Below are 23,000 nucleotides of genomic sequence, written 5' to 3'. Positions count from 1 at the left end.
GTCCCCTCGCTACTAACCCCCTCCATCTCGGCCCATCCCCTCACTACTAGCCCCTCTCCCTTCGGCTCATCCCCTCACTACTACCCTTCCCCTCGGCCCATCCCCTCGCTACTAGCCCCCCTCAGCCCGTCCCCTCGCTCTAGCCCCCTCCCCACGGCCCGTCCCCTCACTCCCAGCCACCCATCGGCCCATCCCCTCGCTACTAGCCCCCTTCCCCCTCCCACTACTAGCCCCTCTCCCCGTCCCGTCACTACTAGCCTCCTCATCCCGTCTCCTCTTTACTAGCCCCTGCCCTGGAGGGGTGGAGGGGAAGCAAGGCCTCTGCTGATCGTCCTGTCCCTACTAGGGATCAAGAGCCTTCACCTGGGGAGCCCAGGCCACTCGGCCCATCCTCTCCCCTGCCGCCCCGTCCCGGGGAGGCCAGGCCGCACGGCTTGTGCTGTCTCCGCCAGCATTGCTACCCCCCTCTCTGGGATCAAGAACCCTTGCCCCTTTGGGAGTGATTCAGCCCTGCCTGGGTCGCCCGTGTGTCTGCAGCACCCATGGGTGGGGGTGGGACTGCGTGGGTGTCTGCAGCAAGTGTGTCAGGGGGCTACAGGGAGAAGGGGGTGAGGAGGGAGAGACAGATCAGCCATGATTGAATGGCGGAGCAGACACGACGGGCCGAATGGCATCATTCTGATGTGTAGGATGAAACTGCAGATGCTGGTTTACACCGAAGACAGCCACAAAAGGCTGGAGTAACTCAGCGGGACAGGCAGCATCTCTGGAGAAAATGGACAGGTGACTTTTCAGGTCGAGACCCATCTTCAGACCTGCTCCTAGCTATGTCTTATGGTAGGTGCTTTCGAGCTTCTGTATCTTCTGCGCAGGGGAGAGGGGAGGAGAGGGAACGACTGGCACGGTGGCGCAGCGGTAGAGTTGCTGCCTTACAACGCTTGCAGCGCCAGGTTCGATCCCGTCTACGGGCGCTGTCTGTACGGAGTGTGTCCGCTCTCCCCGTGACCTGCGTGGGTTTTCTCCGAGATCTTCGGATTCCTCACATAATCCAAAGACGTACAGGTATGTGGGTTAATTGATTGTGTAAATTGTTCCTTGTGTGTGTAGGGTGGTGTTAATGTGTGGGGATCGCTGGTCGGTGCGGACTCGGTGGTTCCGAAGGGCCTGTTTCCGCACTGCATCTCTAATCTCTAAAACTCTCGTTTGTTTGTTTGTTTGTGACTGAACTTCAGCCAAAACGGTACACGATAACGCGACAATAACTCTCGGTTGTTATCTTGTTTGTGACTGAACTTGAGTCGAAACGGTACACAATAGCGCGACAATTTTAGGCCCACCTTGCTCACCATCACCACTTTAGTGACAATGCAAGTAGTTTTATTGAAATCGATGTTATATTTTAAAAGTTATTCACATTTTAAAGTTTATATCTATCTCCGATGGAGGGGGGAGGGAGGGATGGGGGGGGAGGGAGGGATGGGGAGGTGGGAGGATAACGGGGGTTGAGGGGGATGGAGTGGGGGGAGGGGATGGGATAGGGGGAGGAGGGGGGAGGGGGAGGGAAGGGGAGGTGGGAGGATAAGGGAGTTGAGGGGGATGGAGTGGGGGGAGGGGAATGGGGGAGGGGAGGGGGAGGAGGGGGGAGGAGAGGGTGCTGCACCAATTCAGGAGAGATTTGAGCCAACACTTGGTCTAGTCTAAACTAACCTTAAACTAGACTGAGGAGTGAGTGGTCCTGGATGATGTCAGTTGCTTTCCCGAGGCAGCTTGAAGTGTAGATGGAGTCGATGGGGAGGGGAGGCTGGGTCTGTGTAATGGACTGGGCTGTGTCCACAACTCTCCGTTATTTCTTGTGGTCCTGAGCAGAGCTGTAGGGTGACCTCTGGGATTCCCTCCGTGTTCTCCTGATCCTGGGAATACCGGGATCAATAGACAATAGGTGCAGGAGTAGGCCATTCAGCCCTTCGAGCCAGCACCGCCATTCAATGCGATCATGGCTGATCACTCTCAATCAGTACCCCGTTCCTGCCTTCTCCCCATACCCCCTCTCTCCGCTATCCTTAAGAGCTCTATCCAGCTCTCTCTTGAAAGCATCCAATGAACTGGCCTCCACTGCCCTCTGAGGCAGAGAATTCCACACTTTCACCACTCTCTGACTGAAAAAGTTCTTCCTCATCTCCGTTCTAAATGGCCTACCCCTTATTCTTAAACTGTGGCCCCTTGTTCTGGACTCCCCCAACATTGGGAACATGTTTCCTGCCTCTAATGTGTCCAATCCCCTAATTATCTTATATGTTTCAATAAGATCCACATCAATACTGATCCCACAATACCGTGTGCTTTAAGTTTGCATACTAATCTCTTATGTGGGACCTTATCTTTTGACATATGTGCTCTGTGAACCACCTTAAATTGTATCAGAGCGTGTCTTGCACAAATTGAAGAGGTATTGACTAATTGAAGAATCCTCTCCCATTTCTCTATAGGTAAAGAAATTTGAAGTTCTCTTCCCAATCATTCTTAATTTTATCAGATGTGCCTACTTGTAATTTCAAAATCAACTCATAGATAGCCGATATTAAACCTTTCTGATAAGGATTCAAGTGTAAAACATTTTCTGTCGAAACATAGAAACATAGAAAATAGGTGCAGGAGTAGGCCATTCGGCCCTTCGAGCCTGCACCGCCATTCAATATGATCATGGCTAATCATCCAACTCAGTATCCCATACCTGCCTTCTCTCCATACCCCCTGATCCCTTTAGCCACAAGGGCCACAACTAACTCCCTCTTAAATATAGCCAATGAACTGGCCTCAACTACCTTCTGCGGCAGAGAATTCCACAGATTCACCACTCTCCGTGTGTAATTTCAGTTTGATGTGATAATGGAAAAGAGGGTAAAGTATCCTTCAAAAAATGTCTAATTTGCAAATACCTATAAAAATGTGAATTATTTTTATTGGACAGTTGTGCAAAAGACATAAAACAACCGTCTAAAAACAAATCACAAATAGATACTAATCCCTTCCTCTTCCATAGCAGAAAGGCTTGATCAATACTGGAGGGTTGAAAGAAAAAATTAGATATGATAGGTAGCCCAAGGAATCTGAGTGTGGGTGAGATTCTTCCGATACCATAGCCTTCCTGTGCCTGGACCTGTGCCAAATCTTTTTCCATAGTTTCGCTCCTTGTGCAAGACCCTCTCCACGTCTGCCTCTATTATTAAATCCCTCCCCACATAGAGTCGGAGAGTGATACAGCGTGGAAACAGGCCCTTCGGCCCAACGTGCCCACGCCGGCCGACATGTCCCAGCTACACGAGTCCCACCTGCCTGCGTTTGGTCCACATCCCTCCAAACCTGTCCTATCCATGTACCTGTCTAACCGTGTCTTAAACGTTGGGATAGTCCTTGTCTCAACTATCTCCTCTGGCAGCTTGTTCCATGCACCCTTTGTGTGAAAGATTTACCATTAAATCTTTTCCCCTTCGCCTTAAACCTATGTCCTGTCCACATCTGTCCCAGCTCCACATCTGTCCATGATGTTTGTCCGCATCTACCTGCTCCATATCTCCCCGCCATTCCCCCCTCACCACATCTGTGCCGGCACCCCCTCCCCGCATCGCACCTGCCAGTCCCATCTCCACATCTGTCCACATCTGCTCCTCAAGGCCTCCATCTGTCCACAGCCCTATGTCCACATCATATGTTTGGATAGAGTGGATGTGGAGAGGATGTTTCCAATATTGGGGGAGTCGAGGACTAGAGGTCACAGCCTCAAAATTAAAGGATGTTCTTTTAGGAAGGGGATGAGGAGAAATTTCTTTGGACAGAGGGTGGTGAATCTGTGGGATTCTTTGCCACAGAAGGCTGTGGAGGCCACAAGTCAGGGGATATTTTTAAGGCAGAGATAGATTCTTGATTCGTACAGGTGTCAGGGTTTATGGGGAGAAGGCAGGAGAATGGGGTTAGGAGGGACAGAGATTACCCATGATTGAGAGGCGGAGTGGACTTATAGACAATAGACAATAGACAATAGGTGCAGGAGTAGGCTGATCATGGCTGATCACTCTCAATCAGTACCCCGTTCCTGCCTTCTCCCCATACCCCCTCACTCCGCTATCCTTTAGAGCTCTATCCAGCTCTCTCTTGAAAGCATCCAACGAACTGGCCTCCACTGCCTTCTGAGGCAGAGAATTCCACACCTTCACCACCCTCTGACTGAAAAAGTTCTTCCTCATCTCCGTTCTAAATGGCCTACCCCTTATGCTCAAACTGTGGCCCCTTGTTCTGGACTCCCCCAAAATTGGGAACATGTTATCTGCCTCTAATGTGTCCAATCCCCTAATTATCTTATATGTTTCAATAAGATCCCCCCTCATCCTTCTAAATTCCAGTGTATACTAGCCCAATCGCTCCAGCCTTTCAACATACGACAGTCCCGCCATTCCGGGAATTAACCTAGTGAACCTACGCTGCACGCCCTCCATAGCAAGAATATCCTTCCTCAAATTTGGAGACCAAAACTGCACACAGTACTCGAGGTGCGGTCTCACCAGGGCCCGGTACAACTGTAGAAGGACCTCTTTGCTCCTATACTCAACTCCTCTTGTTACGAAGGCCAACATTCCATTGGCTTTCTTCACTGCCTGCTGAACCTGCATGCTTCCTTTCATTGACTGATGCACTAGGACACCCAGATCTCGTTGAACTCCCCCTCCTCCTAACTTGACACCATTCAGATAATAATCTGCCTTTCTATTCTTACTTCCAAAGTGAATAACCTCACACTTATCTACATTAAACTGCATCTGCCATGTATCCGCCCACTCACACAACCTGTCCAAGTCACCCTGCAGCCTTATTGCATCTTCCTCACAATTCACACTACCCCCCAACTTAGTATCATCTGCAAATTTGCTAATGGTACTTTTAATCCCTTCGTCTAAGTCATTAATGTATATCGTAAATAGCTGGGGTCCCAGCACCGAACCTTGCGGTACCCCACTGGTCACTGCCTGCCATTCCGAAAGGGACCCATTTATCCCCACTCTTTGCTTTCTGTCTGTCAACCAATTTTCTATCCATGTCAGTACCCTACCCCCAATACCATGTGCCCTAATTTTGCCCACTAATCTCCTATGTGGGACCTTGTCGAAGGCTTTCTGAAAGTCGAGGTACACCACATCCACTGACTCTCCCTTGTCAATTTTCCTAGTTACATCCTCAAAAAATTCCAGTAGATTTGTCAAGCATGATTTCCACTTCGTAAATCCATGCTGACTCGGAATGATCCCGTTACTGCTATCCAAATGCTCAGCAATTTCGTCTTTTATAATTGACTCCAGCATCTTCCCCACCACTGATGTCAGACTAACTGGCCTATAATTACCCGTTTTCTCTCTCCCTCCTTTCTTAAAAAGTGGGATAACATTTGCTATCCTCCAATCCACAGGAACTGATCCTGAATCTATAGAACATTGAAAAATGATCTCCAATGCTTCCACTATTTCTAGAGCCACCTCCTTAAGTACTCTGGGATGCAGACCATCAGGCCCTGGGGATTTATCAGCCTTCAGTCCCATCAGTCTACCCAAAACCATTTCCTGCCTAATGTGGATTTCCTTCAGTTCCTCCATCACCCTAGGTTCTCCGGCCCCTTGAACATTTGGGAGATTGTGTGTATCTTCCTCAGTGAAGACAGATCCAAAGTAACGGTTTAACTCGTCTGCCATTTCTTTGTTCCCCATAATAAATTCCCCTGCTTCTGTCTTCAAGGGACCCACATTTGCCTTGACTATTTTTTTCCTCTTCACGTACCTAAAAAAACTTTTGCTATCCTCCTTTATATTATTGGCTAGTTTACCCTCGTACCTCATCTTTTCTCCCCATATTGCCTTTTTAGTTAACTTTTGTTGCTCTTTAAAAGAGTCCCAATCCTCTGGCTTCCCACTCTTCTTTGCTATGTTATATTTCTTCCCTTTTATTTTTATGCTGTCCTTGACTTCCCTTGTCAGCCACGGGTGCCTCTTACTCCCCTTAGAATCTTTCCTCCTCTTCGGGATATATTGATCCTGCAACTTCTGCATTATTCCCAGGAATACCTGCCATTGCTGTTCCACAGTCTTCCCTGCGAGGGCCTCCTTCCAGTCAATTTTGGCCAGCTCCTGCCTCATGCCTCTGTAAACCCCTTTGCTATACTGTAATACTGACACCTCCGATTTTCCCTTCTCCCTCTCAATTTGTAGAGTAAAACTTATCATATTGTGGTCACTGCCTCCTAATGGCTCATTTACCTCAAGTCCCCTTATCAGATCACGTTCATTACATAACACTAAATCCAGAATTGCCTTCTCCCTGGTAGGCTCCAGTACAAGCTGTTCTAAGAATCCATCTCGGAGGCACTCCACAAACTCTCTTTCCTGGGGTCCATTACCAACCTGATTTTCCCAGTCTACCTGCATGTTGAAATCTCCCATAACCACCGTAGCATTACATTTGCGACATGCCAATTTTAGCTCCTGATTCAACTTGCACCCTATGTCGAGGCTACTGTTTGGGGGCCTGTAGATGACTCCCATTAGGGTCTTTTTACCCTTACAATTCCTCATCTCTATCCATACTGATTCTACATCTGATTCTATGTCACCCCTTGCAAGGGAGTTAATATCATTCCTTACCACAGAGCTACCCCGCCCCCTCTCCCCACCTGCCTGTTTTTTCTGTACGTTGTGTACCCCTGAATATTCAGCTCTCAGCCCTGGTCCTCTTGTAGCCATGTCTCAGTGATTCCCACAACATCATACTTGCCAATGTCTAACTGAGCCTCAAGCTCATCCACTTTATTTTTTATACTTCGCGCATTTAAATACAACACTTTAACTTCGGTATTTACCTCCCCTCTCACGCCGGTCACAATTGGCCCTGACCTTACTCTCATATCCCTTCTAGAACTTCCCTTCCCATTCATTCGAGAGTCCTTTACAGTTTCTCCTGTATTCGCTTCCCCTTTAACTCCATCTTCATATCCCCCCCCCCCCCACCCCACTCACAGCCCAGCCTGACGTTGATCACCAGGGGCCCACGAGGAACCGCAGAAGCAGCTTTACAGAAAATTGACACAAAGCGATGGGGTAACTCCACGGGCCAAGCAGCATCTCTGGGGAATTTGGGGTAGACGAGGTTTCAGGTCAAGACCCTCTACAGAATGATTGTAGAAGGACGTGTTGTGTGGTTGATAGATCACCGGATTCTGACAACAAAGATCTATGTACGCAGGTGGTCCGCCCAGCTATTGCAGTGTTTTGCTCAGCAAACCCAGGCGTAACCTGAATTGTCCCTAGCGTGTAGGATAGAACTGGTGTATTGCTGATCGGCGGGGACACGGTGGGCTGATGGGCCTGTTTCCGCTCTCAAACTGTAAACTATACACTAAACATAAAAAGACACAAGGTCACAAAGTGCTGGAGTAACTCAGCGGGTCAGGCACCAACCCTGGAGATCATGGATATCTATGTTCTCCACAGATGCCGCCTGGCCCGTTGTTACTCCAGCACTTTGTGTCCTTGTGTCGTTTTATGTCCTTTTCTGTATCACCAGTTTCTGCATTTCCTTCTTCCTACATAAAAAGAAAAAGTTGCAATTGCAAGAGAGCAGAGGTGAACATTATCTTCTTGTATAGGAAAAAAAACTGCAGATGCTGGTTTAACTGATGTCAGGGGAGGGGGCGGGAGTCTGAAGAAGTGTATCGCCCCGAAACGTCACCCATTCCTTCTCTACAGAGATGCTGCCTGACCCGCTGAGTTACTCCAACATTTTGTGTCTACCATTATCTTCTTGTTTCACACCTTCTGTGTTTTCAACGCTGGTCTTTGTCCAACTGTCTGCCTATCAAATTCCGCCCTCACCTTTATCCACCTATCATTCTCCAGGTTTTGTCCTGCACCTCCTCTCTTCCAGCTTCACACCCCCCCCACCCCACTCCTCTCAGTCTGAAGATGCGTCCCAACCCGAAACGTCAACTCGCCATATTCTCCACAGATGCTGCCTGACCCGCTGAGTTACTCCAGCACTCTGTGAACCGTCGCCTATCCATGTTCTCCACAGATGCTGCCTGACCCGCTGAGTTACTCCAGCACTCTGTGTGTCATTTTCCTTTTGTAAAACCAGTATCCACGGATCCTTGTGTCTGCTGTTTGAAGAGATCTCTGTACCGTGACGCGGAGACGCGGAGAGAACTCAAACACGGGTTATTTTTTAAAGACTTTATTAAACGTCAAGTTAAAGGTGAAGAGTTACAAACGTGAGCGGAGCCACAGCGGGTGATGTGCGCTCCAGCGGGTCGCAGACTGGAGCCTGCGATGTTGTAATGAGGTGTTGCATTTTGTGACGTCGAACAAGGGCAGGACCCACACAGTGAACGGTAGTCCTCTGGGGAGTGTTGTAGAGCAGAGGGATCTAGGAGTTCAGGGGCATGGTTCCTTGAAGGTCGAGTCGCAGGTAGATAAGGCGGTCAAAAAGGCTTTTGGCACATTGGCCTTCATCAGTCAGAGTATTGAGGATGGAAGTTGGGAAGTCATGTTGCAGTTTGGGGATTAAATGGGAGCCGTTCAGCGCCGACCTGTTGACCACCGGGTTTCTGCCCCACAGCCCCTGAGCCCCGCTCCTGACGCCGTTCCCGGGACCCGACCCTTTTACACACCCGGAGCGGAACCGGAGCAGATTCTCAGCCACTGACCTTCAGCCCAAAACCCTAAAAATGGATAAAGTTTCTCCGTGAATTTATTCCCAGTGAAGGTGTGGAGATGGGACTTGGTGTCCGCGTCGTAAAATGAAACTGTCCCGGACTCGTAACTGAGATAAACTCCCACCCTCCCGGGGATGGGACGGGCGGGGAGACGGGATGGAGGGGAGGTGAATGCATCAAACTCGTCACCCCGCCGCCTGATGCTCCAGACTCCAGTCTCCGGGGTCAGTGTGACCCCTCCCTTCCTCTCCACAGACTCTGCGGCGACTCCCAGACTCCAGCCCCGACTCCCCGCCACCTCCACCTCCCAGTAATGTCTCCCCGATGTGAATCCCTCCGATCCCAGCACACACACACTGTATGTAAACCTCTTCCCGGTGTCAGGGAGACGCCTCCGGGGCCCGGTCCATCTCACCCACTTCCGATCCTCAGACACCTCGAGCACCGGATGCGCTGTTTCCACATCCAGGGTGACGGAGACTGGGGGGAGAAGCAGAGAATCAGAGAGTCCCCGGGGGTCGGGGGGAGACTCGGGCAGCGCGGCCCCGGGACCGGGGGAGAGGCCGCTCGGCCTCAGGCACAGGCGGGCGGACAACTGAAACCCTGCCCGGGGTTTCACCCACAACCACATCGGGTGGACAACAGACATCTTTCCCGGAGTTTTTAATCCAGAGATGGAGAGGGGAATTTCGTGAGGTGGGGGAGGGTGGACGGGGGGGACGAGTGCGGAGAGTGAGGAGGATTGGGAGATTGCGGTGGGGATGAAGGAACGAAGCGGGTTATTCAGATATGGAGGCAGATCGGAGCAGGTGGATATTGAGGTGAGTGGTAATTTGAGGTTGTTAAAGAGGAGGTAGAGGTGCGTGGTGGGGTCGTCATGATCACAGTGAAAGGGGGGCAGACACGAGGGGCCAGATGACCTGTTCCTGTGTTTTTTGAGTGGAGGGTGAGACAAAGGGAAGGGTGGGTTTGTTAGTCAATTGGAGTGGGTGCAAAAGGGTTTACAACAACTTCATCAGGTCTGAAGGGCTGGGTTATCAGGTGAATTTGGACAGTCATAAGGTCATAAATGAAAGTATTCGAATGAGGCCATTCGGCCCATCAAGTCTACTCCACCATTCAATCGTGGCTGATCTAATTCTCGCTCCTAACCCCTTTCTCCTGCCTTCTCCCTATAACCTCTGACACCTGTACTAACGCAGAATCCAGCTATCTCTGCCTTAAAATGTGGGATCTGGGACCATGGACACATCTGGTCACAGAAGGTTCGAGCCCCCGACCGCTGGAGGACAAAGAAGGGAGAGATTGAACTGTTTTCACCTTCCATCACAGTGAGGAATGTGGAGGGGTCACTGTGGTGGATGTTTACGTTAAAATGTATTTTGTGTGTCCTGTTGCTTTTTACTGTTATGACTGTATGGCAAATGAAGTTCCTCGTATGTTGCAAAACATACTTGGCTAATAAAGTTTTATTGTGACTGTTAGGCGGGTAGGATGAAACGGACTGGAGTAGCGAGGAAAGGAGGGGACCGCGTGGGATTGGAGGTGTCGGAAGAGGAGTTACAGTTTACCAAGGTACAGCGAAAATATTTTGTTGAGTGCTAACCAGTCAGTAGAAAGACAATACATGATTACAATCAATACGTTTGCAGATACATGATGTGGGAATAATGTTTAGTGCAATGTAAAGCCAGCAAGGTGCGATCAAGGATAGTCCGAGGATCACCAACGTGGAAGATAGTAGTTCAGCACTGCTCTCTGGTTGTGGTAGGATGATTCAGTTCCCTGATAACAGCTGGGAAGAAACTGTCCCTGAATCTGGAGGTGTGCGTTTTCACAATTCTGTACCTCTTCCCTGATGGGAGAGGGGAGAAGAGGGAGTGGCCAGGATGAGACTGGTCCTTGATTATGCTGCTGGCCTTGCCGAGGCAGCGTGAGGTATAAATGGTGTCAGTGGCAGGTGTTTCGGGATCGCGGGAGAGCAGGGAGGAGAATCCGAACGGGACTGCGCTTCCTGCAAATTGGCATCAGGACCACGCGCAACTCCACCAACATCCAACAGCAGGGACAACACGCTGAACATAATTTAGATGCCAGCCTACTACGGGAAACACGCGACTGCTTGTTCTGTGAGCAAAATCTAGAAATGGAGAACCTGCTTCCTGAGCTTTGCGGGCACCAGCAAGACCGGTTAGAGAATACAATTTACCGATTTACTTTCACCAGACATGCTCTGTTTTTGGACTGCCCGCGGCGCGTAAAACCCAACGCCAGAATGTTCACTTTAGTAACAACGTTCATCCAACAGCTCGTCTGTTGTGTATACTGTGGTTGTGCTCAGTGAACTGACATCTCTACATACATTTTTAGGTATGTAAAGAGGAAAAGAATTGTCAAGGCAAATGTGGGTCCCTTGAAGACAAAAGCGGGGGAATTTATTATGGGGAACAAGAAAATGGCAGACGAGTTGAACCGGTACTTTGGATCTGTCTTCACTTAGGAAGATACAAGCAATCTCCCAGATGTTCTAGTGGCCAGAGATCCTAGGGTGACAGAGGAACTGGAGAAAATCCGCATTCGGCAGGAAATGGTGTTGGGTAGACTGATGGGACTGAAGGGTGATAAATCAGCAGGGCCTGATGGTCTGCATCCCAGAGTACTTAAGGAGGTGGCGCTAGAAATTGTGGACGCATTGGTGATCATTTTCCAATGTTCTATAGATTCAGGATAAGTTCCTGTGGATTGGAGGGTAGCTAATGTTGTCCCACATTTTAAGAAACGGGGAGGAGAAAAAACGGGAAATTATAGACCAGTTAGTCTGACATCAGTGGTGGGGAAGATGCTGGAGTCAATTATAAAAGACGAAATTGCGGAGCATTTGGATAGTAGTAACAGGATCGTTCCGAGTCAGCATGGATTTACAAAGGGGAATTCATGCTTGACTAATCTTCTGGAATTTTTTGAGGATGTAACTAGGAAAATTGACAGGGGAGAGCCGGTGGATGTGGTGTACCTTGACTTTCAGAAAGCCTTTGACAAGGTTCCACATAGGAGATAAGTGGTTAAAATTAGAGCACATGGTATTGGAGGTAGGGTACTGACATGGATAGAAAATTGGTTGACAGACAGACTGATGGGTATCGAACCGAAACGTCACCCATTCCTTCTCTCCCGAGATGCTGCCCGACGTGCTGAGTTACTCCAGCACTTTGTGAATAAATACATTTATTTGTACCAGCATCTGCAGTTATTTTCTTATATTATCTGAATGGTGTCAAGTTAGGAACAGGGAACGTACAACGAGATCTGGGTGTCCTAGTGCATCAGTCACTGAAAGGAAGCATGCAGGTACAGCAGGCAGTGAAGAAAGCCAATGGAATGTTGGCCTTCATAACAAGAGGAGTTGAGTATCGGAGCAAAGAGGTCCTTCTGCAGTTGTACAGGGCCCTAGTGAGCCCTGGAGTACTATGTGTAGTTTTGGTCTCCAAATTTGAGAACGGATATTCTTGCTATCGAGGGCGTGCAGCGTAGGTTTACTGGAGCGACTAGACTTGTATACACTGGAATTTAGAAGGATGAGAGGAGATCTTATCGAAACGTATACAATTATTAAGGGGTTGGACCGTTAGAGGTAGGAAACATGTTCCCAATGTTGGGGGAGTCCGGAACAAGGGGCCACAGTTTAAAAATAAGGGGTAGGCCATTTAGAACTGAGATGAGGAAAAACTTTTTTTGTCAGAGAGTTGGGAATCTGTGGAATTCTCTGCCTCAAAAGGCAGTGGAGGCCAATTCTATGAATGCATTCAAGAGAGAGCTAGATAGGCTCTTAAGGATAGCGGAGTCAGGGGGTATGGGGAGAAGGCAGGAACGGGGTACTGATTGTGAATGATCAGCCATGATCACATTGAATGGCGGTGCTGGCTCGATGGACCGAATGGCCTCATCCTGCACCTATTGTCTATTGTCTGTTGTTTGTACTGTGGTTGTGTTCAGGGAACTGACATCTCCAGCGGTATGAATACTGACTTCTCTAAATTCAAGTATACACTGGACAGGTAATTAATACTTAAAGAACTATAACGGTTTAAAAAAAAGTTTTTACCTCTCTTAATGCCATCGGGCACCTCACGGAACACCGTGTTCAACAAAAATGGGTGATCGAACTTTCCAACTTCCAGGGCACCGTCTGCTACTGACAGCGTGTGCTGATCATCTCTTATCCTGCATGAATTACACACCCGGTTATAAGACCCGCATCTACGATTTTTGAGTTAATTACCAAAACAGTGCAGAGAGTCTCACCTCCTCTTCTGACGAGTTTCCTCCTGAAATATAAAACATCAGAAAGATCAATTAATTTACATTGAGCGTCCACATCGTGACAGCGGGAATATCAGCCAAATTGTTACAATTTTCCGACAGATCCCAGCTCTTAATGCTGGAGCAGCGCCCCATCAGTGCAGTATTATGTATTAATTACATGTAATGGGTATATTTAATACTGGACTGATGGGGCGATTCAACCTCCTCTGGTTCCAGTTGTGAATTACCTCATTTGTCCAACAGGGGTCACCCTCTCTTCACTGTTACCCTCTTGCGTTTAATGTCTGTGGAACATGCCTTGGAATTTTCGTCTATCCTATTCGCCAAAGATCCTGCATTGCCACTTCAAGCGCCCCCTGATTCGTCTTGCACCCTGTGGGTCAGCAAGAGGGGACGCATAGCGTCTACCAACCTTTGTCTCCACAGACATCATGTTGCCAGCTTGTGACTAGATGTTCATATCAGACTAAGAGAAGACCAGGCTTGAACAACGTGGAAAATATGACTGGCTCAATGTGATAAGTACAACGTCTCTTTCCGATAAAGATGCAGCTCGCCCTGCGATTGATTGGGGTGCGATAATGTGAGTGAAGCAGTAATATGGCCCCAGAACAACTAAATCATTTATTTGGAGACACAAGGTACTGCATATAGTGGAATCCTAATCAGGCCAGCCAGCATCTGAGGAGGGAAATGTACAGATGAAGCATGTAGTCAGGAGCCTCTTTCAATCTTCTGGAATAGATGGGAGAGAGCTGGTAAAGGGATGGGAGGGGAAGGAACTGGGACAATAAGTGACAAGGGATAGGTGAATTTATGTGTGGAGGGACATATGACAGACTGATGGATATCCCTGCGGCTGATGGCGAAGGGGATAAAACTTGCTACAGAATTGGAATCTGGTCAGGAAGATAAATGGGGAATGCAATGGAAGGGATGTGGTGGAAATCAACAGGAGAGAATGTGCTGGGTTCCCAGTAGGATGGGTTGGGGGATCAACGGTTGGAGAAGGGGATGCAATGTGGTGACGGGGACTGGGGATGAAAAGAAATGCCTGTGGGGAACAGTTGAAGGAACAGGGACGTCTGAAGGGGATAAGGTTTACCTGTAACAGGAGAATACATGTTTCTTGTCGTTGGGTTGTCGTCTGCTCAAAATATGAGGTGTTCGTCTTCCCTACCGACGGCTGTTTCAATCAGCCCTGAATTATTGGGTAATTCTGCATTTATTTCAGACTGTTACCCACTATTTTGTGATTGTGGCCTTGTGGAAGCTAACTTTGGGGAAACCATTTTGTGGCACCTTTGGAGGACATTTTGTGCTGGGAAGTTCGAAACCTTAGCAGCTTGTTAGAAAGATCTGTACAAAAGCTTGTTTTGGTTATTGTATTGAAAACAGGCTTTTGCAAGGTAGTCCTTCACAGTCCTGGGCACCTGCAGATAAGAAGTTGCTTCCCATGGTTTACAAGTTGTTTTTCTGGGTTTGTTGTTGAGTCCTGGACATTTCAATGTTCTGAACTAGATGTTATGGTACCTCCTTATCGCCTAACGGTACCTCTCTAATCATCTTAGCTATGTGACTCCCTTTACTCCCCTGTACTCCTGTTTGACTCCCTAACACAATTAAAGGAACTCTATTATGGGAACTCTACTATGTATCTGCTGAGACTGCTTTATGCTATGTAACCATGGGAAATTACTGAAAATTGTGCTGTTTTCAACTGTATAAATATTGACTAATCGGTATGTTCTTTGAGAGGACAGAAGCAGGTGTTTGAGCGAACAACAGTGAACTCAGGTCTCTGTGCCTTCTCCCACCTTGGTGTTTCAGTAAAAAGATTTAACTGAGTCTTGTGATTTGCGTACTTATTTTAGAGATAAGTCGAGTCGACTTTCACAGCCTTACATTGAATCAAATTGAATTTGTAACTCCTTACCTTCAGAAATATCAAACTGTCCGTTTGGTTCATCCGCTCCGGCAGCTTTAAGAGTTTCTCTTGAATAGAGTTTATCTCCTCTTGAATCGCTCGTAGATTATTCTCCATTGGATTTAGAACGCTCTCCTCGTCTTCCCGGAGATCCCTGAGAAAGAGCCGCTCTTTCTCATTGAGAATCTGGCGCAGTTCAGCAAATACCGATGTGATGTAGGTCAACAGGTTATGTGACTGTTCCTGTCAAATGAAAGGTGAAGGTCAATATTATCGAGCCTGGAATCTAAGACAATAGCACAAGATCAGAGAAGGGAAACTGGAAACCTTACCCGGACTCCAGAAATCTTCTCTTTCTGTTGCTGCTCCATGTCCTCCACCGCTGATTTATTTTTTGTGAGAATCTCCAAGGAAGTTTTAATCAGCTCCTGGGATTGAGATTCAGATTCAGTGAGCAAAAGAATTAGACCAGACGGAAACAATGAACTGCAGACACGGAACTGCACATGAAAGTTTACAAAAAGACACAAACTGCTGGAGAACTCATCGGGTCGGGAAGCGTATCAGCAGAGAGCCGCGGGCTGTCTCACCTGGAAGGACTGCTGGAGTCCCTGCATGGACGTGAGGGAGAAGGTACAGGGACAGGTGTTTCATCTCCAGCGGTGGCTGGGGCAAGTACCTGGGGAAGGGCTGGTTTGGGTGGGAGGATGGGTGAACCGAACAGTCGCCGAGGGAACGTGGTCCGCAAAAGGCAGAATTGAAAATTCATCATCTGATCAAATTCTGTTTGCTTTTACCTTGTAGCTTTCAACAGCTTCTTTAATCGGCATGAAACTGTGAGACTTGTGTTCCCGCGCGTCTCGGCAGATCAGGCAGACCAGTTTCTTGTCGGTTTCACAAAACAGCTTCAGTTCTTCCTGATGTTCCTCGCAGTAAAGTTTACTTTCCTTCCCTCCCGTGTTCAGGCTCAGTGCTCGAGCTTTCTCAGTGATACTCGCCAAGACCCGATTTACTTTGAGGGTGCGGTCTGCAATATCCTCTCTACATTCCGGGCAGGAGTTTCTCCCCTCCCTGTCCCAACTCTGTGTGATACAGGAGCGGCAGAAGTTGTGCCCGCACTCCAGTATAACCGGATCGGTGAAGAAATTCAGGCAAATCGGACAAATCGCGTCTTCAGTTAAACTCTGGATCTGGTGTTTCGAAGCCATTTTTAATTCCGAGAACTTCTTTGTTCAAATCCCTTCCTCCTTCAGGAAGCTGCGAAACCGCACAGAACTGCAACTGTCAACGTCACGCCCTGCAGTGCGCGGGGAATTGATTCTGTGCTGAATAATGTTGTTTTGCTGCGACATCCACATCTGCGCCAGGTGTGATGAGATGGGGCTCCTAAGGGACCGTATTAGGAACCTGGAGCGGCAGATTGATGACCTCCGTCTGGTTAGGGAGAGTGAGGAGGTTATAGAGAGGAGTTATAAAGAGGTGGTCACTCCAAGACCACGGGAGGTAGATAAGTGGGTCACGGTTAGGGGGGGCAAGGAGCAGAGGCAGGGACTAGAGAGTACCCCAGTGGATGTACCCCGTGGTAATAAATACTCCTGTTTAGGTGTTGTTGGTGAGTATAGCCTACCTGGGGGCAGCCACGGCGCCCGAGCCTCTGGCACGGAGTCCGGCCCTGTTGCTCAGAAGGGTAGGGAAAGGAAGAGGAGAGCGATAGTAATAGGGGACTCTATAGTGAGGGGGTCAGATAGGCGATTCTGTGGACGCAGTCGGGAGACCCTGATGGTGGTTTGCCTCCCTGGTGCCGGTGTCCGGGATGTGTCTGAGCATGTCCAGGATATCCTGAAAGGGTGCCAGAGAAGAGGATATCCTGAGAGGAGCCAGAGGTCGTGGTACATATAGGTACCAACAATATAGGTAGGATAAGGGAAGAGGCCCTGAAAGGAGAATTTAGGGGGCTAGGAAGAGAGTTTAAAAAAAGGACTTCCAAAGTGATAATCTCAGGCTTACTGCCTGTGACACGCGATAGTGAGAATAGGAATGGAGTGAGGTGGAGGATAAATACGTGGCTGAGGGACTGGTGCAGGGAGCAGGGATTCAAGTTTCTGGATCATTGGGACCTCTTCTGGGGGAAGTATGACCTGTACAAAAAGGATGGGTTGCATCTGGTCCTGAGGGGAACCAATATCCTGGCGGGGAGATTTGCTAAGGTAATTGCGGAGACTTTAAACTAGTACGGTTGGGGGGGAGGGACTCAAACACAGATAGCTAATAGGCAGTGTGTGAGGCAAGAGGCAGAAAAGGGAAACACTCAGACCCAATATGTAGGAGAGAAAGAAGTGAAAAGAAATAAACTGAGAATAAGAAATGATGGGTCCCTTAAATGTGTATATTTTAATGCTAGGAACATTGTAAGAAAGGTGGATGAGCTTAGAGCCTGGATTGACATTTGGAAGTATGATGTTGTGGCACTCAGTGAAACATGGTTGCAGGAGGGTTGCGATTGGCAATTAAATATTCCAGGATTTCATTGTTTCAGATGTGATAGAATCGGAGGGGCAAGAGGTGGGGGTGTTGCATTGCTTGTCAGGGAGGATATCACAGCAGTGCTTTGGCAGGATAGACTAGAAGGCTCGATTAGGGAGGCTGTTTGGGTGGAACTCAGAAATGAGGAAGGCTTAGCAACACTTATAGGGGTGTATTATAGACCGCCAAATAGGGAACGAGAATTGGAAGAGCAAATATGTAAGGAGATAGCAGATATTAGTAGTAAGCACAGAGTAGTGATTGTGGGTGATTTCAATTTTCCGTACATAGACTGGGAATCACATTCTGTTAAAGGGCTGGATGGTTTGGAGTTTGTAAAATGTGTGCAGGATAGTTTTTTGCAGCAATACGTAGAGAAGGGGCAGTGTTGGACCTCCTGTTGGGAAATGAGACGGGTCAGGTGACGGAGGTATGTGTTGAGGAGCACTTTGGGTCTAGTGATCACAATGCCATTAGTTTCAATATAATTATGGAGAAGGTCAAATCTGGACCAAGGGTTGAGATTTTGGATTGGAGAAAGGCTAATTTTGAGGAGATGAGAGAAAGGATTTAAAAGGAGTGAAATGGGACATTATGTTTTATGAAAAGGATATAATAGAGAAATGGAGGATATTTAAAGGCGAAATTTTGAGAGTACAGAGTCTTTATGTCCCTGTTCGGTAGAAAGGAAAGAATAATAATTTGAAAGAGCCGTGGTTTTCCAAGGAAATTGGACACTTGGTTCGGAAAAAGATGGAGATATACAATAAATATAAGCGGCAGGGAGTAAATGAGGTTCTTGAGGAATATAAAGAATGTAAAAGGAATCTTAAGAAGGAAATTAGAAAAACGAAAAAAAGATATGAGGTTGCTTTGGCAAGTAATGTAAAGTAAACCCCAAGGGGTTCTACAGATATGATAACAGCAAAAGGATAGCGAGGGATAAAATTGGTCCATTAGAGAGTCAGAGTGGACTGAGCCGGAAGAAATGGGGAGATATTAAACAATTTATTTTCTTCGGTATTGACCGAGGAGAAGGATATTGAATTATTCACAAAATGCTGGAGTAACTCAGCAGGTCAGGCAGCATCTCGGGAGAGAAGGAATGGGTGACGTTTCGGGTCGAGACCCTTCTTCAGACTGATGTCAGGGGGGCGGGACAAAGGAAGGATATAGGTAGAGACAGGAAGATAGAGGGAGATCTGGGAAGGAGGAGGGGAAGGGAGGGACAGAGGAGATACCTGAAGTTGGAGAAGTCGACGTTCATACCACCGGGCTGCAAACTGCCCAGGCGAAATATGAGGTGCTGCTCCTCCAATTTCCGGCGGGCCTCACTATGGCACTGGAGGAGGCCCATGACAGAGAGGTCAGACTGGGAATAGGAGGGGGAGTTAAAGTGCTGGGCCACCGGGAGATCAGTTTTGTTAATGCGGACCGAGCGCAGGTGTCCAGCGAAGCGATCGCCGAGCCTGCGCTTGGTTTCGCCGATATCAATAAGTTGACATCTAGAGCAGCGGGTGCAATAGATGAGGTTGGAGGAGGTGCAGGTGAACCTCTGTCTCACCTGGAAAGACTGTTTGGGTCCTTTGATGGAGTTGAGGGGGGAGGTAAAGGGACAGGTGTTGCATCTCGTGCGGTTGCAGGGGAAAGTGCCCGGGGTTGGGGTGGTTTGGGTAGGAAGGGACGAGTGGACCAGGGAGTTACGGAGGGAACGGTCTCTGCGGAACGCAGAGAGGGGAGGGGATGGGAAGATATGGCCAGTGGTGGGGTCCCGTTGTAGGTGACGGAAATGTTGGTGGATGATATGTTGGATCCGCTGGCTGGTGGGGTGGAAGGTGAGAACGAGGGGGATCCTGTCCTTGTTGCGAGTGGGAGGAGGGGGAGCAAGAGCGGAGCTGCGGGATGTAGAAGAGACCCTAGTGAGAGCCATCTATAATGGAGGAGGGGAAGCCCCGTTTTCTGAAGAACGAGGACATCTCGGAGGCCCTAGTGTGAAACACCTCATCCCGGGCGCAGATGCGGCATAGACGGGGGAATTGGGAGTAGGGGATAGACTTTTTGCAGGGGACCGGGTGGGAAGAAGTGTAGTCCAGATAGCTGATGGAAATTATGAGGATCAAAGAAGAGGAGGTACGGACACTTTTGAAAAATATAAAAGTGGATAAGTCTCCCGGTCTTGATAGGATATTCCCTAGGACATTGAGGGAAGTTAGTGCAGAAATAGCAGGGGCTATGACGGAAATATTTCAAATGTCATTAGAAACGGGGATGGTGCCGGAAGATTGGCGCATTGCGCATGTTGTGCCTTTGTTTAAAAAAGGTTCTAAAAGTAAACCTAGCAATTATAGACCTGTTAGTTTGACGTCTGTGGTGGGTAAATGAATGGAAAAGATACTTAGGGAAGTATACTTAGGGAAAATGTTTTGAGAAAGAGGAGGGAGGGGGAGGGAGAGAGAGAGAGAGAGGAAATGTTTTCAGAAAGAGGGGAGGGAGGGAGAGAGAGAGAGAAAATGTCTTGAGAAAGAGGGGAGGGAGGGAGAGGGAGAGAGAGAGAAAATGTTTTGAGAATGAGGGGAGGGAGGGGGAGGGGAGAGAGAGAGAGAGATGAAATGTTTTGAGAAAGAGGGGAGGGAGGGGGAGGGAGAGAGAGAGAGGAAATGTTTTGAGAAAGAGGGGAGGGAGGGGGAGGGAGAGAGAGAGAGAGAGAGAGGAAATGTTTTGAGAAAGAGGGGAGGGAGGGAGGGAGAGAGAGGGAGAGAGAGAGAGAGGGAAATGTTTGAGAAAGAGGGGAGGGAGGGGGAGGGAGAGAGAGAGAGAGAGAGAGGAAATGTTTTGAGAAAGAGGGGAGGGAGGGAGGGAGAGAGAGAGAGAGAGAGAGAGGGGAAATGTTTTGAGAAAGAGGGGAGGGAGGGGGAGGGAGAGAGAGAGAGAGGAAATGTTTTGAGAAAGAGGGGAGGGAGAGAGAGAGAGGAAATGTTTTGAGAACGAGGGGAGGGAGGGGGAGGGAGAGAGAGAGAGAGAGAGAGAGAGGGGAAATGTTTTGAGAAAGAGGGGAGGGGGGGGAGGAGAGAGAGAGAGGAAATGTTTTGAGAAAGAGGGGAGGGAGGGGGAGGGGGAGGGAGAGAGAGAGAGAGAAAATGTTTTGAGAAAGAGGGGAGGGAGGGAGAGGGAGAGAGAGAGAAAATGGTTTGAGAAAGAGGGGAGGGAGGGAGAGGGAGAGAGAGAGAGAGAGAGAGAAAATGTTTTGAGAAAGAGGGGAAGGAGGGAGAGGGAGAGAGAGAGAAATAGAAATGTTTTGAGAAAGGGGAGGGAGGTAGAGGGAGAGAGAGAGAGAGAGAGGAAATGTTTTGAGAAAGAGGGGAGGGAGGGGGAGGGAGAGAGAGAGAGAAAATGTTTTGAGAAAGAGGGGAGGGAGGGAGAGGGAGAGAGAGAGAGAGAGAGAAAATGCTTTGAGAAGGAGGGAGATGGAGAGAGAGAGAAAATGTTTTGAGAAAGAGGGGAGGGAGGAGAGGGAGAGAGAGAGAGAGAGAGAGAAAATGTTTAGAGAAAGAGGGGAGGGAGGGAGAGGGAGAGAGAGAAAATGTTTTGAGAAAGAGGGGAGGGAGGGAGAGAGAGAGAGAGAAAATGTTTTGAGAAAGAGGGGAGGGAGGGGGAGAGGGAGAGAGAGAGAAAATGTTTTGAGAAAGAGGGGAGGGAGGGAGAGAGAGAGAAAATGTTTTGAGAAAGAGGGGAGAGGGAGAGAGAGAGAGAGAGAAAATGTTTGAGAAAGAGGGGAGGGAGGGAGAGGGAGAGAGAGAGAGAGAGAAAATGTTTTGAGAAAGAGGGGAGGGAGGGGGAGGGAGAGAGAGAGAGAGAGGAAATGTTTTGAGAAAGAGGGGAGGGAGGGGAGGGAGAGAGAGAGAGAGGAAATGTTTTGAGAAAGAGGGGAGGGAGGGGGAGGGAGCGAGAGAGAGAGGAAATATTTTGAGAAAGAGGGGAGGGAGGGAGAGGGAGAGAGAGAGAGAGAGAGAGAGAGAGAGAGAGAGAGAGAGAGAGAGAGAGAGAGAGAGGAGAGAGAGAGTGAGAGAGAGAGAGAGAGAGAGAGAGAGAGGAAATGTTTTGAGAAAGAGGGGCCGGGAGCACCTGTGGGCGGAGCCGGGAGCACATGTGGGCGAGGCCAGCGCGCACTGGAGCGGAGGCGCGATCGCACCGCGATTCCAGGAGTGGGAGCCCATCAGTGGGAGCCCAGCAGTGGGAGCCCAGCAGTGGGAGGCCAGCAGTGGGAGGCCAGCAGTGGGAATCCAGCAGTGGGAGGCCAGCAGTGGGAGGCCAGCAGTGCCAGCCCAGCAGTGGGAGGCCAGCAGTGCCCGCCCAGCAGTGGGAGGCCAGCAGTGCCAGCCCACCAGTGCCCGCCCAGCAGTGGGAGCCCAGCAGTGGGAGCCCAGCAGTGGGAGCCCAGCAGTGCCAGCCCAGCAGTGGGAGCCCAGCAGTGCCAGCCCAGCAGTGGGAGCACAGCAGTGGGAGCCCAGCAGTGCCAGCCCAGCAGTGGGAGCACAGCAGTGGGAGCCCAGCAGTGGGAGGCCAGCAGTGCCAGCCCAGCAGTGGGAGGCCAGCAGTGCCAGCCCAGCAGTGGTTGGCCAGCAGTGCCAGCCCAGCAGTGGGAGCCCAGCAGTGCCAGCCCAGCAGTGCCAGCCCAGCAGTGGCAGCCAAATCATGGTGGTGGAGCATCTAGAGCCTACACTACGTTTGATCTACACAGAACATCTTCTTGAGGGGAAGATATGGAACAAAATGAATATTTTGTGTTTAATGATCTGTGTAGTGATCTGTGTACTGAAAGCTTAATGTATTATATTTGATGCTTTTGTGATTATGTATATATCTGTGGAGTGACCACATGGAGTGAGTGACCACCCGGAGATGAGTGACCACCTGGAGTGAGTGACCACCCGGAGATGAGTGACCACCATGAGTGAACTCCCGCAGAGGACTGACCACCATGATGGCGAAAAAAAGCTATTGTGTTCAATTGTGTTTAGTTGTGTTATTGGTTTTGTTTGCAAAAAGCAATGGTGTTTTGGTTTTGTTTGTTAAATATATTTTAGCCCTCGAATGGTAAAGAAAACAATTTTATATAAGACAAGGGGGATGTTGTAATATATAAGACAAGGGGGATGTTGTGATATTGCTGGGACGACTTTGTGTATCCAAGGACTACTTAGTATGCCTGTGTATATAAGTGATTGGTGTGATTAGGCGGTCACTCTGGATCCAGGCGGCCTTGGAATAAACAGCCTGGAGTTAAGCTCCACCATGATAACATCTTAAACATGTGTACTCGTGGTACTTCCAGTCACAACAAAGGTACAACAGGTACCGGACCACGAAGTAAAACAGGAGCGAGTTTTGGGGAGAGCAAGTTTTGGAAAGTTTTGGAAAGGTTTGGAAAGTGATAGGGAGATAGAAAGTTTAAGAGATAGAGAGAGAGGGAGAGAGAGAGGG

General features: G+C 48.9%; 1 protein-coding gene across 1 annotated transcript; it reads right to left on the bottom strand.

Annotated features, from left to right (window-relative positions):
* Positions 1-9,161: 9,161 nt before the first annotated feature.
* Positions 9,162-15,436, bottom strand: LOC144591765 (E3 ubiquitin-protein ligase TRIM69-like; the record flags this gene model as incomplete). Its single annotated transcript, XM_078395795.1, has 5 exons — positions 15,329-15,436; positions 15,006-15,239; positions 13,049-13,071; positions 12,849-12,967; positions 9,162-9,226 (listed from the first exon to the last, which is right to left on the bottom strand). Coding segments are annotated over exons 1-5 (480 nt in total), but the record flags the coding sequence as incomplete, so codon positions are not given.
* Between the last annotated feature and the right edge of the window lie 7,564 nt (positions 15,437-23,000).

This window comes from Rhinoraja longicauda, unplaced genomic scaffold (genome assembly GCF_053455715.1).
Source record: "Rhinoraja longicauda isolate Sanriku21f unplaced genomic scaffold, sRhiLon1.1 Scf001809, whole genome shotgun sequence".
NCBI classification, from domain to species: domain Eukaryota; kingdom Metazoa; phylum Chordata; class Chondrichthyes; order Rajiformes; family Arhynchobatidae; genus Rhinoraja; species Rhinoraja longicauda.
The sequence above is the reverse complement of the archived record's forward strand: the minus strand, read 5'-3'. Positions and strand labels throughout refer to the sequence as shown.